Source organism: Gossypium raimondii, chromosome 5 (assembly GCF_025698545.1).
Source record: "Gossypium raimondii isolate GPD5lz chromosome 5, ASM2569854v1, whole genome shotgun sequence".
NCBI classification, from domain to species: domain Eukaryota; kingdom Viridiplantae; phylum Streptophyta; class Magnoliopsida; order Malvales; family Malvaceae; genus Gossypium; species Gossypium raimondii.
Window position 1 is genome coordinate 42,297,227 of NC_068569.1, and position 13,356 is coordinate 42,310,582.

The 13,356-nt window shown below is 31.1% G+C and overlaps 2 protein-coding genes across 3 annotated transcripts; one reads left to right on the forward strand and one right to left on the reverse strand.

Annotated features, from left to right (window-relative positions):
* The first annotated feature begins 495 nt into the window (after positions 1-495).
* LOC105766129 (uncharacterized) lies at positions 496-4,182 on the forward strand. Its single transcript, XM_012585462.2, has 4 exons — positions 496-727; positions 849-963; positions 1,776-2,045; positions 3,828-4,182. The coding sequence occupies exons 1-4, from the start codon at positions 552-554 to the stop codon at positions 3,942-3,944; spliced, it is 678 nt and encodes a 225-aa protein (XP_012440916.1). The 5' UTR covers positions 496-551; the 3' UTR covers positions 3,945-4,182.
* Positions 4,183-6,690: 2,508 nt separating this feature from the next.
* Positions 6,691-11,263, reverse strand: LOC105766128 (serine/threonine-protein phosphatase PP2A-2 catalytic subunit). Of its 2 annotated transcripts, none has more exons than XM_012585460.2 (6): positions 10,689-11,261; positions 9,157-9,271; positions 8,121-8,229; positions 7,961-8,038; positions 7,433-7,624; positions 6,691-7,219 (listed from the first exon to the last, which is right to left on the reverse strand). In XM_012585460.2, the coding sequence occupies exons 1-6, from the start codon at positions 10,939-10,941 to the stop codon at positions 7,046-7,048; spliced, it is 921 nt and encodes a 306-aa protein (XP_012440914.1). In that variant the 5' UTR covers positions 10,942-11,261; the 3' UTR covers positions 6,691-7,045. The 2 variants fall into 2 exon arrangements, with proteins under 2 accessions (XP_012440914.1, XP_012440915.1); XM_012585461.2 differs by having other exon boundaries at positions 7,072-7,219; positions 7,318-7,624; positions 10,689-11,263.
* Between the last annotated feature and the right edge of the window lie 2,093 nt (positions 11,264-13,356).

Consider the following 13,356-nt stretch of genomic DNA (forward strand, 5'->3'; position numbering starts at 1 on the left):
TCACAATTTTTCTATAACTTTTATTGATTTTTATTTTTTATCATTTTCACCACATATCACACTATATTGTGACACGTGATGACTTTAATTGAAAAAACTAGAGGTCATTAAATTTTTATGATTTTTATAAAATTTTATAAAATTTTATTTTTTACGATTTTTATAAAAAACTTTTAATTTTTAATAAATTTTATATTTTTAGATTTTTATTAAAATTAAATAATTTTTCTAAATTTTATTGTTTTTTATTTTAATAAGAGTATGGGCTTAATTGCTTTTTAAAAATTTTGAGAGTATTTTTTATGTATTTTAAAAGTTTAAGTACCAAATTGAGTGAAAAAATAGGAACTTAATTATTATTTTTTGAGAAATTTTAGGATTTTTAATGTATTTTGAAAATTTAATAGTGAAAAAGAAAAAAAGGAAAGGCTTAATTATTTTTATTTTATTTTTTACATGCATTTGTCAATATAAAAGTTTTGTAGCATAATTGGACGAAAAGAACAGAAAATTCTGCGTGAGAGTGAAACTAGTTAAATATACATAAATAGATGTATAAATTTGAAAAGAAGAATCTTTTACAGAAAAAGAAAATTACGATCGACCTGAAAAAGATAAGAACACAGAAAGGAATGAGATCTTGGAATTCATCAGTTGTTTTGTTCTTCTTTTCCTTGCCTTTCCTCCTTCCCCTCTCTGCCTCAGCTTCTTCAATTCATCACCAACAGTAATTGCCTTATTTTCTTTGCTTTTTTTTTTCTTTTTTTTCATGCGAATATAGAAATTTAATTTAATTCCATATTATTTAAGCTTTAAACCCTAATTTTTTTAAAAATATTTTAATGCAGTGAAAGAATCGGGTACAGAGTTTTGATGAGCTTCAAAGAAATTTCTAAAGAAGCTAACAATACTTTCGATTGCTCTCCCTCTGGACCTTGTGTTCCTTGCCTTTACTCTGAGAAGGTTCTTTTTCTTCCTATTTTATCTGATCTCTTTTTGTTATTCAATTTGTTAATTAAATTGTTGAGTTCCTTATCTTCGATTTATAAAGCTATAGATTTTAGCCTTAGTATTCATATATGACAAAATGTATGAAATCCAGTTAAATTTTCTGGGTGCCGCCTTTCTTAATTTACTGGAAATGGAATCTAATTTTCTGAGAAAATTTCTAATCTCCCATTTAAGACACTGTTATCAGTGAAAAAAGTAATACACTTAACCATTTTTTATGTAAACATTCTTTTCCTTTACATTAATGTGAACAGATGAATTAGATCTGGCATGCCAAAGGTTTTGTTGTTAAGTTGATGTGCTTGCTACTAGACCCAGCAATTTGTGGATCTGGATCATGTTCGTGTCATGTTTAATATATCTTATATTTATGTAAATTTTTGACATGTTAATAATTCTTATTATATATAATGAGACATTTGTGTATCATGTTGCTTGCGACTGCTTGTATTATATTTTGTCATGATCATGTTTTAGTTTTTCTTAATGGTGTGCGGGTGTCATGTCTAATACTAGGCGTACTTGCTAGGAATCAATGATCTTTTTCAACTTTTCTTGTTATTACCATTTCAAATCTGAAATAGCTGATATATTTCAATTACATGGTCATCTCTAGGGATTATAGCCATTAAAATGAGATTAACATTTGCTTATTTCGCTTGCCTTTGCTGTTTTATTTGTCTGGAAGGCTTAAATATTTTATTTTATATTTTCATTTCTGTAAATTGTTTGCGGGTTTAATCAGAGTGCTACTTGTTCTTCAGAGTGACCAAAAATATCGATGTAGTGAGACTGGCTATCGTATCCCTTTCAAATGTGTAGAAACTGATGATGGTTCAAAGGCCGAAAATAAACAAAAAACAGAAAAGGGTAGGTCTAATCGTGAAATCTCAGTTATCAATGAGAATTTAAGACAACGAAGAAGCTTACTTGATGATTCATCAACATCGGAGAGTGGGTCACGAGCCTATATTACCTATAGGAGCTGTATACCTGCAGTTAACGAGGAGAAGTTATCAGTACTCGGTTTTGAGGTATGTGCCTTTGGTCTTCACTATCTTTCAATTGATTTTGTATAACAGCAGTCTATGTAGCTTTGACACTTCATTTTTCTTAGTATTCATATGCGATAGTCATGTCCAACACACATTTGGACATGAGAATAGGGACATGATCTACCAAATATATAGAAAAACTTAAAAAAGAATAGAACACTCTCGTGTTGGACACATACAGGCATCCAACACTAATGCTGAAGACTGAGTTATATAGCCAGCAAATGCCAATTGATTGGCTGCGTTAGCCATTACATTTTATAATTAAATTGGTTTTCTGTGTTTAGACCAGAATCCTGCTGTATTTTCCTTTGCTTCATATTCTATTCATGTTCTTTTTGCTTTTTCCCTACCATAAAAGCCTAGCTCATAATCAGAAGAAAAGCTAAACTTTACTATTTTTTTCCTACTTTGAATTTTAAAAGTTCATAGTAGATTGATCGCACTTCGGCTTCTTTTTCGTTACAGCTGATGGCCTTGTATTAATGGACAACTTGTGGGGGCCATGTAGTCATACTTTGTTAAGTTAAACCCTAGTTATATTGCTGTGACTGCCGTCTAATTTTGGCATTTCTCTTGGTGACTATATATGCATACCAATAGGGTACTTAACATTTTCGACCAATCAATGGTGATATAAAATCATGGATTGATCAACTCTTACATGGAGAAACAAAAACCAAAAACTTAAGGCCTGTTTAGTAGTGCTTAAAAAAAGCACTTTTGGCTCCAAAAGCACTTTTGAAAGAAAAGCTGTGCTAAACAAGCTGTTTTTGGCTTTTCAGAAGTGCTTTTTTCAGAAGTGCTTACAATTTTTAGCTTTTTCTCTCCCAAAAGTACTTTTGGGGCTTAATTACTTTTTCAACCCTCCAAAAATATAGTCCTTTCCCTTTTTTTTTTCTTAGTACTTAATTACAAACGTGTTAAAATCATTAATTAAAAATAAAAAATTATTTTTAAAATACTAATTACAAATATTTAATGGTTATATTTAAATATTTAAAATATAGTTTATATATTCTAATTAAATTTTATAAATAATTAATATTTATTGCTTAAAATATTTAAATTTTATATTTCATATATTAAAATATTAACAAGTTATAATAATTTTTTATATTCTTACTAAAATATAATAATATTAACTAATTTAAATATTATTCAAATGTATCTTTGTTACTTGATAATAACATGTCTAAAATGGACATTTTATTTCTCAAAAATACTTTTTGACAGCAATGCTAAACACTCAAATTTTAAACCAAACTTTTCAAAAGTACTTCTCCACAGCACTTTTCAAAACCATTGCCAAATCAATCTTTAGTCAAGTTATATCCTAGTTATATTTGTTGTGACCGATGTCTAATTTAGAAGTCATAAACAGTGGAGCCTGGTATTTCACTTGGCAACTCTATGTGCATACCATTAGGGTGCATAGCATCATATTGTTGACCAAGTGTCCTTGAGAATACAAAATCATGGATCAATTGACTCTTGCACTGACAAATGCACATAACCAAAAGCTTGGTCAAGTTAAATCTTAGTTAATATTTTTTGTGACTGATTTATGGTTTAGAAGTTATAGAACAGTGGAGCCGGACTTTTCTCTTGGTGACTATGCACATGCCAATAGGGTGCATAGCATCACATTATCAACCAAGACTCTTAGACAATTAGAGTTGGTAACCGGAGATGAAAGAGCTTGTACTTGGATGATTATATGTCAGCTACGATGCATTTACTTGGAACTAATCTGTGCAGGGAATTATTTTTGGGTTACTGCTCATTAGTGGTTCGGTTGTATTCTTGAGAAGAAAGCGGGCCATTACCATGCCTGGAGTTTCAGCAGGGAGGATCCAACCAAGCTCTAGGTTTTGATAAAGAAGCCCTTTCATATGAAACAGACTTTGTTGATTGTTGAGGCTTTGGAGTAATTTAGTATAAAACTACATCTACAGGTAAATGCTTTAGCTGCTCTTCCTTTATATATTTTTTAATTTTTCTCCATGTTGCAGTAAAAATTGTTGAAAGTAATTTTCTTAGAACGTAATTGATTTTCCAGCACTCTGTAATTAGCTCTGTAGTTGGTAAATAATGTTAAACTATGTTACACGAATTCTTCTTTCTCCGATTCTTCCTAAAGTATCCGTCCGACAGCTATATCTGGATTCCCGACACATATTCAAACATTGATATAGAACACTATGATTACATCCTCGAAATACATGAAAAGTTGTTAAAAAATAATTGAGGATATGTACACACATGGACAACAAAAAGTTCCTTTCACACCGAGTTCCTACATGTCTGTTCTGCTTTGTTCAATGAGTTTGTTATTTCTCTGCTGTTTGTTTCTTAGACACGAGATTTGGATATTGGATATAGATTGTAAAAATGGGCTACCCGATTTAACTGAAATATGGAATCGGTTGGTCCAGTTGTTCAACCATATATATGGTGAAGCAACTAGAACCAGTTAAAAAGCTGCATTGAAATTATAATTTTTAACAGAATGTTTTACTACATGTTTTGATTTAGTAATTAATGTTTTTAAAATCTCCAAGACCAGAGGTGTAATCGGCTTGATCTTGGGTTTAGTTTTTTTAACCATTGCTTTTTTTCTTTAATTATTTTGTAGCACATTTAACCCGTATCTGTTGTCAGATTAGGGTTACAGAGTATTACCGATCAATCGTAAATCATACAACATCATAACATTCAATTAAAATAAATTATTAATATGCATTTTGTCTCTAAATTTTTATAACTTTTGCAATTTAATTCTCTAACTCGAAAATTATTAAATTAACCATTTTCTAAAAATTAAATTATAGCCGAATATACTAGGCCCGTTAATAGTCCATTTTATACATCAAAATCACTATCAAACCTTGACATTTTGACATTTTAACATTTTAACAATTCAATTCTTCAATCAAAATCTAACAAAAATCACTCTACAAAACAACCAAATACCACAATCAAAGTTTCAATCACATAGCTATCATAAAAAACATTCAAAATTTATCAATGACAACTTCTAAATTTTTTAACAGATTCAAAAATGAAGGTATGGACTAGTTAAACTTCGTTGCAACAATCTTAAATTCATAAAAATTATTAAAAAAAGGGGCTCGAAATCACTTATATGCAAGAAATTAAGCTTCGCCGAACGTAGCTTACCTAGCTTTCTCCTTTAATGGCTAAATCGGTTTTGACATGAAGAAAACAAGAAGATGATATCTTATTACCTTTTAATTTACTTAAAAATTTTAACTTAATTGTCAATTTACCAAATTAACCTTTTAAAACCATTAAAATTTCATCAAAACCCTGTCCATACACATCCACTAACACCTTAAATGGTCTATTTACCATTCAAATCTTTTAGTTTAAGATTTCAAAGCTATTTGATCCCTTTAACTAATAGAACTCAACTTTAATTCTTCTTACGATTTAGTCATTTTTACCTAATTAACCAATTAAACCTCAAAAATTCTTAACAATATTTATATAAGACCTTAATATAATCCCATAAACATCAAAATAATATTTTACTCGCCGAAATTGTGGTCCCGAAACCACTATTTTCAACAGCACTGAAAAACGAGCTGTTACATATTTTCAAATTTAAAATATACACTGCATTTTTTATGAATTTAAAATTTAATCAGCACTCTTATTTCTAAAAATTTAATTTAATTTTTATTTTTTAGATATCAAATTTTAAAACTGAGTTAAAATTAGAATCATTACATCATAATATTGCTAACGAGTATTTCTTTTCTATTTTAAAATACACAGTTTCAAAAGTAGAAACTAAATTTATATAAATAAAAATACAAGAAATTTGAAGTTCTGAAAAATACAAAATCCCATTGCACATTTTAAGCTTATATATTCTCAATACGTCGGTATGTTTTATGCCCAGCGTGAGCTGGAAGCTCGCTATTGAAATACATTTTTGGACACTGTTTGAAACTTTTGAGATGCTCAAATGCCATGGATTAAATTCCTTATTCCATTATTGGCCGTCTGCATCATCATATCATAAGATGAATGCTGAATAAGGCAAACTCAGCCATCAAATCAGATTTCATAAAATCAATACTGAAGAACAAACTGAAAAATGAAAAATGTAATGCCAATGGTGTGATTGATTGAGTGGACGGATGAAAAGAGAGTGAAAAAGTGAAAAGAAAATAAAGTTTGAGTGTGTTTAGCAGAGAAAAATAATAGAAAAGATAATTATTTTTCATTCTAATACATAAAATCAATCCTTTCATAATAACGAGAGAGAGAAAATAAGAACAATGTGTATTTTAATTTAAAATTATACATTTTCAAATGTTTTATTTTCTTTCTTTCATTTTCAACTCTATCAAACAATGGTTTATTCTTTTTTCCATTTTCATTCTTACCAAACGCCAAACACACCTAGGAAAGAAAATATAAATAATATGAATGTTTTAAAATTCATATAATACAACTTATATTTATGGCACTATAAATCGATACATACCACCTTAAACCTAGTTGCGACATGGAAAAACAGAATATATGGATGACATAAACACATGAATTATCAAATCTACGAACTTAGACTAAAAAGGGTAACCGGATATAAATAAGTAGATGGATTATCAGATCTACAAACTAACTGGATTCGGGTAGTTAGAATGCGTCCACAGTTCAGAGTCAGAACAAGACGTATAGCCTGTTGAGATCAAGTGCAAATAACAGAACAATATAATACAGGTTATTGCCATGCGAAACATATACAAAGTTACTACTATGAGATTCTAGTGCACATTAACAAAGCACCCGCTGCAGCCGGACAAACTCCTAATCAAAGAATGACAATGTGGATGAACCTCAACTGAAAACTAGGAAGGGTTTCCACTTCCACGACACATCTACAGTGATACAGCAGCAAGCAGGTGCTAGAAACTGGTAGCAGAAATATACGCATGTATAAATTATAAAAAGTAATCAGGAGTCTTGCGTGTGGTGTCGGGTTCAACTTGCCGGGGTGCTGGATCGAACTGAAGAAAGTTCTGGTCCATATTCTCCCCGATCTCTAAAATTGCAGCCATGTTTCCACATCGGTAGCAATAGTTTGGAGCACTGAAGACGGTCACCACATTCTTGTCCTGAAGAGCATATAATGAATAATCAATATATGTGTGTATCTACATATTAACAAAATCCGAAGTTCAGCTCAATTGATTCATTTCACTATACTTAAGACCTAGCATTTAGCAGGCCTGGGATTCAAACCCCCAGCAATTGCAATCCTTCTCCTTGGTTCCCAAGCTACACGTTACAAACCAGGCTAAACTGATTCTTTTCGGGTTTTCACACACCTGACACCAATTGTATCCTTCCATGACAAGCTGATGGGCTCTTGAAATCAGAGTGAGACCATTTGTATGGTTGAACTGAGTCGCAATATCTTGTCCAAATGTATAGCCAGCTCCACGAGGAGAGATCCCCCATCCACAGCGGTCATCAGGATCAGACCACAAGAGATCACACATTGGTCCTTCATGAGGAACCTAACCATGAATTAATGCACACAATACCATAATTATGAACAAAAAGAAAAACATAAGACTTCAAAATATTGCATCGCTGATCAGAGCTAAGTTTAACTACAAAATTTGTGTTACACCCCTGGGACCAAAGGAGAGGATACATTTTAATACTAGGATCCAACTTTTGGGCTGTTTTCTGGGCCATCCTAGCATTTATAATTCAAGTATTTATGGAAGTTTTCATAATTTTACTTGAATGCTTAAGATTGTAATAAGTACATGGCAAATTACCAGTACTCCCCGCAGAGATGAATACAAGTGATTAGGAAAAGCTGAAAGAATCATTTCTATACATACCTCCTGTATACGGTCCAATGCTCGAATATTGTCTAACGTGTCCAAAGATGGGGAAAGTCCTCCATGCAAACAAAAGATCTGAGATGTAAAAGTTCTGTGGCTATCAGGAGCTGTCATGATATTAATCAAAATAAATAATCTGCTAGAAGTAAAAGCAAACCTGACTCTCAATAAGAGCTGTGAGTGGTAAATAATCAAACAGGTCAGTAAAATACTTCCACACGTTGGCATTTCCATATTTTCTCAAGCATTCATCATAAAAACCATACCTGAAAAGGACAGAAAATAAAACCTTCAGAAAAACAATAAGATAGCAACCCCATATACCACCACCTAATACAATGAGAGCAAATTCTGAACACTAATAAAAGAACCCCAAGGGTTTTTCAAAACTCTAACAAAAATCAAATACGAATGCAGTTTACCATTGCATGAGACGCCATGATGTTTGTAACTACTGGATATCAACTTTGACATCCTTATCTCAATCATAGATGCATTGCTTCAGCCATGGCATGTCAGCCTCAGGCTTTTTCAAGGCTTTAATTAGTGAAATTTTAACATTAGAAAGTTGAACAATCACAATCCTAATCAGTTTTACCTCAGCTCAAATTCATGTAAATTAATTTTATATTGTAGTACTAGACATTCGGCAGGAATATTGAGCACAAAACTTACCAATCTTGTCTCTTTATAGAGGTGCAATACTCGAGAAAGATCATATATGTTATAACCAGAACCAGCAAATTGGTAAGATAAATGCAGCATCCAAATGACCATGCTGTTTTGTTTTCTTCTATTGGAAATAAAGAAACTAAAAAGTGAAGCATACTGAGAAGAGTGAGCCAGGGAAGAAACTTAAGAAGTGAAAAGCATACTAAAAAGGGAATAGGGGCTGAGATTGGTTTGACATCAGAAGTGCAAGCTTGGCTGGTTCATGCTAACAGTAACAGTTTTTCTTCCATTTTCATACTTCCTACCAAGCAAAACTTATATGTTGTTTTATTAATCCAAAATTTAATTTCGTAACCACTTTGCTCCTTTTTTAGCTTAGCCATTGGATTAACAATATTTCATTCTTAGTTCTTATCCGTTTTCATCCTTCCTAAGCAAAACTTGAAGGTTTTTTATTCATTAGTGTATGCTACAAGCCTATGACATCATTAGAAAAGGGAAAGGTGGGTGCAAGATCTTACACTTGTGTTATTTGCCGGCTCTCATGATTTCCTCTAAGAATTGTTATTCTATCTCTATATCGGACTTTGAGGGCCACTAAAAGTGAAACGGTCTCGACTGAGTAGTACCCGCGATCTGCACATATGCGGCTAAAGTTAAAAGAAAATCCCATTCCATTCATAAATGTCAATTTGCAAACAGCTGCAATATTATTTGATTAATTGGAACCACTTTAAATTGAACTTACTTCTACCCAAATCTCACTCCTCTCAACCATCTAAAAGTTTAGACTAAGTAGCCACAACTTTATGCAAATAATAATTGACACACGTAAAAGCTAGTATTTCTAACTCACAGCAAAATCCCCTGATAAGTTGCAGATGTCCAAACTCAGCCGAACAAGAATTTGCTCTCAAGGATTTGAAAGAATACAACTCCTGTCCCTCAAAGATAAGGAACTGGTAGAGCACAGTTCCCAACAGTTCAGAACAAGTTGAGCAAAGCTCAAATGCCAGTCCCGCCCGAAATTTTCAGCTATTTAGGCATCCTAAGAGCAATACTAAACATAAAAGCCTTAGTAACATTTACAAATCATACCAATTGAGTTGATGTAATTTGAATATACTAATTTCCCAGTTTTACAACACATGAAGACAACCACTAAGCCAACTAGTGGCTCTTAGTTTTCTAAGCCAAGCAAGGAAAAAACTTACCTAAGATTGGATATTATAACATTCCATCAAGTAATCCAAACAAAAAGATTCACATAAAAACACGAAATATTAAGAAAAATAACAAATTCACCTACAATTTTTCCACAATGTTTTTTTCTTTCTTAAAGTAAGGTTGTACATGAACTGAGCTTGAACAAACAATCCTTTATTAATGTTTGTTTGTTTGCTTTAAGCATTTTAAAGCTTGTTCCTATTTGGTTCGTGTTCATTAAGAATTTTAAAATATTGTTTGTGTTCATTCATTTTAAATTTTGTATGTTCATGTTCATTTAAATTAAATAAACATGTTCATGAACATTAAACCAGCAACCTCGTGAACATATAATCAAATATGTTTGAGAGCCATAACAAACAAATCACAAACAAATATATTTCCTTTTTAGACATAAAATAATCAAATAAAAATATTAATAACTATATTTTAAATAACTAAAATAAAATCACAGATAAATAATAAATCAACCAAGAATCAAATCTTAAAACGTTTTTTTTGTTCATTAATTTTAAACTATATTAAAGTAAACGAGCTTTAAACATTTTACAAAAGAGCTTGTCATAAATGAACTGAGGACGATGAACTGAACATGCATGTTCATGTTTGATACGTTTGATAAACGGAACTTAAAAATTTATTTAACTTAATAAACAAACAAACAAAAACCGAACTTCATCGAGTTCTAGAGCTAAAAATAAAAATTAAAAAAAAAAACTACAAAGAAGTTACTCTTAAATCAATCACATCAAATTTTAGAATAATACAGAAGCACAAAAAAAAAAAAAAAAGCAAAGCAAACGAAGAAGAAAATTAACAGACTGACCTACATAATCTCCCATGAAGAGATAATTAGTATCGGGCGCATTGCCTCCTATTCGAAACAGCTCTATTAGATCATAAAATTGTCCGTGAATATCTCCACAAACTGTAACAGGACACTTCACCGGCTGCACGTTCCATTCTTCCACCAGTACTGCTCGTGCCTGCTCGCACAACGCCTTCACCTCCGCCTCAGACAGCGGCTTACACTCCATCAGCTGCTCGATCTGACGTTCTAGGTCTCCCTGTGATGGCATCCTCTCTTCTCTTCCACCGTCCGATCACCTTATCAACCTCCCTTCCCTTCACAACAGGCAGAACAGTCGTAAGATAAACAAATAAGTAAACCGGCCTGATCAGTTAACTTCGATCCGTCAAGCGTTGGGTATAAGGAAACATGACGCAGCGCTTTGGAGATCAGATAATTTGATTTTGGATTTCGTTTTCGATATATTTTCTCTCGGGGAAAGAAACCCGAAGAATTGTTATCGTCTGTCTGCTTAGAGAGAAGGAAATAAGATTTAGGGTTCTTAGGTTTTGGAAAATGAAATTCAAATCCTAAAGCAAATGAAATGGGAAATTTTGAAGAAAAACAGTTTTTTTTTTTATTAGCTTATATGTAAAAATAAAAAATTAATTAAATTAATATTTAATTAAAATAATCAATTAAGTTTTTAACAATTTTTGCTTATAAATACCATTATAGTAACTTTTGTTTAACTCACGTTACATTTTAATTACTTATATTTGACATGTTACGTTTTAGTCACTTACGTTAATATGTTGTAACATTTTAGTCATTGAGCCGTTAATTGTCATTAACGATATAACGGTAAGCTGACGTAGCACGTTGAATAATCAGTTCAAACAAAAATTTTAGATTAAATTATATAATTAGTCCCTATATGTTTTCTTTTTGAGCAATTTAATTTTTTCTTTTATGTTCTTTTAATTTTTTCTTTATTTTCATTGTCTTCTTCTTTTCCTCTGTTTTCCTCATTTAAATTTGATTTTTTTCGGGATGAAAATCTTGATGTGATATTAAACTATTAGAAAAGAAATACAAATGATGTGGCATCTCTATTTTATACAATCATTTCCCCATCACTTTAATTGTTAAAATAAATTAACAAATCAATTAAATGGTGACACATAGTTGTTTGGATTTAATCTAATAATCTTTTATAAAAAATAAAAAAATTATAAAAATATTAAAATTGATATAAACTTATAAATATTATAAGGGTAAACCACCAAAATGGTCACTTATGGTTGAAATATTACATTTTAGTCATTTACATTAACGTATTGTAACATTTTAGTCACTGAGCCGTTAATTGTCGTTAACGGTGTAACGATTAGCTGACGTGGCATGTTAAATCATCATTTCAAGCAAAAAATTTAGGTTAAATTATACAATTGGTCCCCATATATTTTTCTTTTTGAGCAATTTAATTTTTTATTTTATGTTCTTTTAACTTTCCTTTTTCTTTTTTTTCATTCTCTTCTGTTTCTCCCTCTGTTTTCCTCTTTTCTCTGTCTCTTCTAATATAGTTTTTCTATGTTTTCTATTTATTAACCTAATTTTAACCTAATTTAAATATATATATATATTCACTTTGTCTTACCTTCATGTTTTCTATTTATTGACTTTTACTCATGAACTTCTTATCTCTTTTTTTTATGAAATTTCAAAAGCTTAAATGTAAAATTAACCCCTAAATTATAACTCTTTTTTCACCTAGATACTTGTAGAGGGTTCTTCGGTAGAGAGAGGTAGCATTGCAAATAAGTGAACAAGATATATTTGAAGACAGAGAAGAGGATTAGAGCAAATTCGATAACACCAAGCATAACGGTAGGTGGTGGTTGATAAGGTGGAAAAAGGTCAGCTGACAATCAAGCTCAACAAAAATAACTAGATGAAAGAATTTCAGAGAAAATGTCTTGAGGGTCCAAAATGCTAAAAACCCTCTCATCAATACTAAAAGACTCCTATTTATAGTGTTTTAAGAATGGGAGTTACAAAGCTGACAAATAATAGGAGTAATGAAATTAATATTTTTTAGTCACAAAAGCATTAATGGTTCTTTTTATTATGAAAAGATTTTGATGGTGATGTTGATGATAAGTAGTAAACAATAGCTCACTATGTTTTTGGAAAAGGGAGAAATACACAATGTTACAAGAAAATGTTAAGAAGAAAACTTCTTAACTACCTCTATATTTTATCCACCAAATCAAGCTTTCTGGAACATTCCAATAGTGAAAATAACCCAAAAAATTTGTCATATTTTGGAGTTACGTCCACTTCTTCTACTTCGATGAAGTAATATCATGTGAAATGTCTTTCACGAAACATCTCTTGAAGTGTAAGACGAAGATTGTTCTTGAATAAGAGTTATTTTGACTTGTTCAAAACGTGTATTGTTCTCAACATAGAAGTTTCGAACAAGAGTTGTTCCATGATAATATTTTTCTCAGTAGAACTTGTTTTGAATAATGACTCTTTTGGACAAATACAATTGTTTTAAATAGAAGTTGTTCCAAACAAAAGTTATTCTAAACATAGTTGTTCCTGAAACACCATTATTCTAAATAATAGTTGTTCTGAACTTTAGTTGTTTTCATATGACAGGTACACTGGATGTCAGTTGTTCTAAACTAAAGCC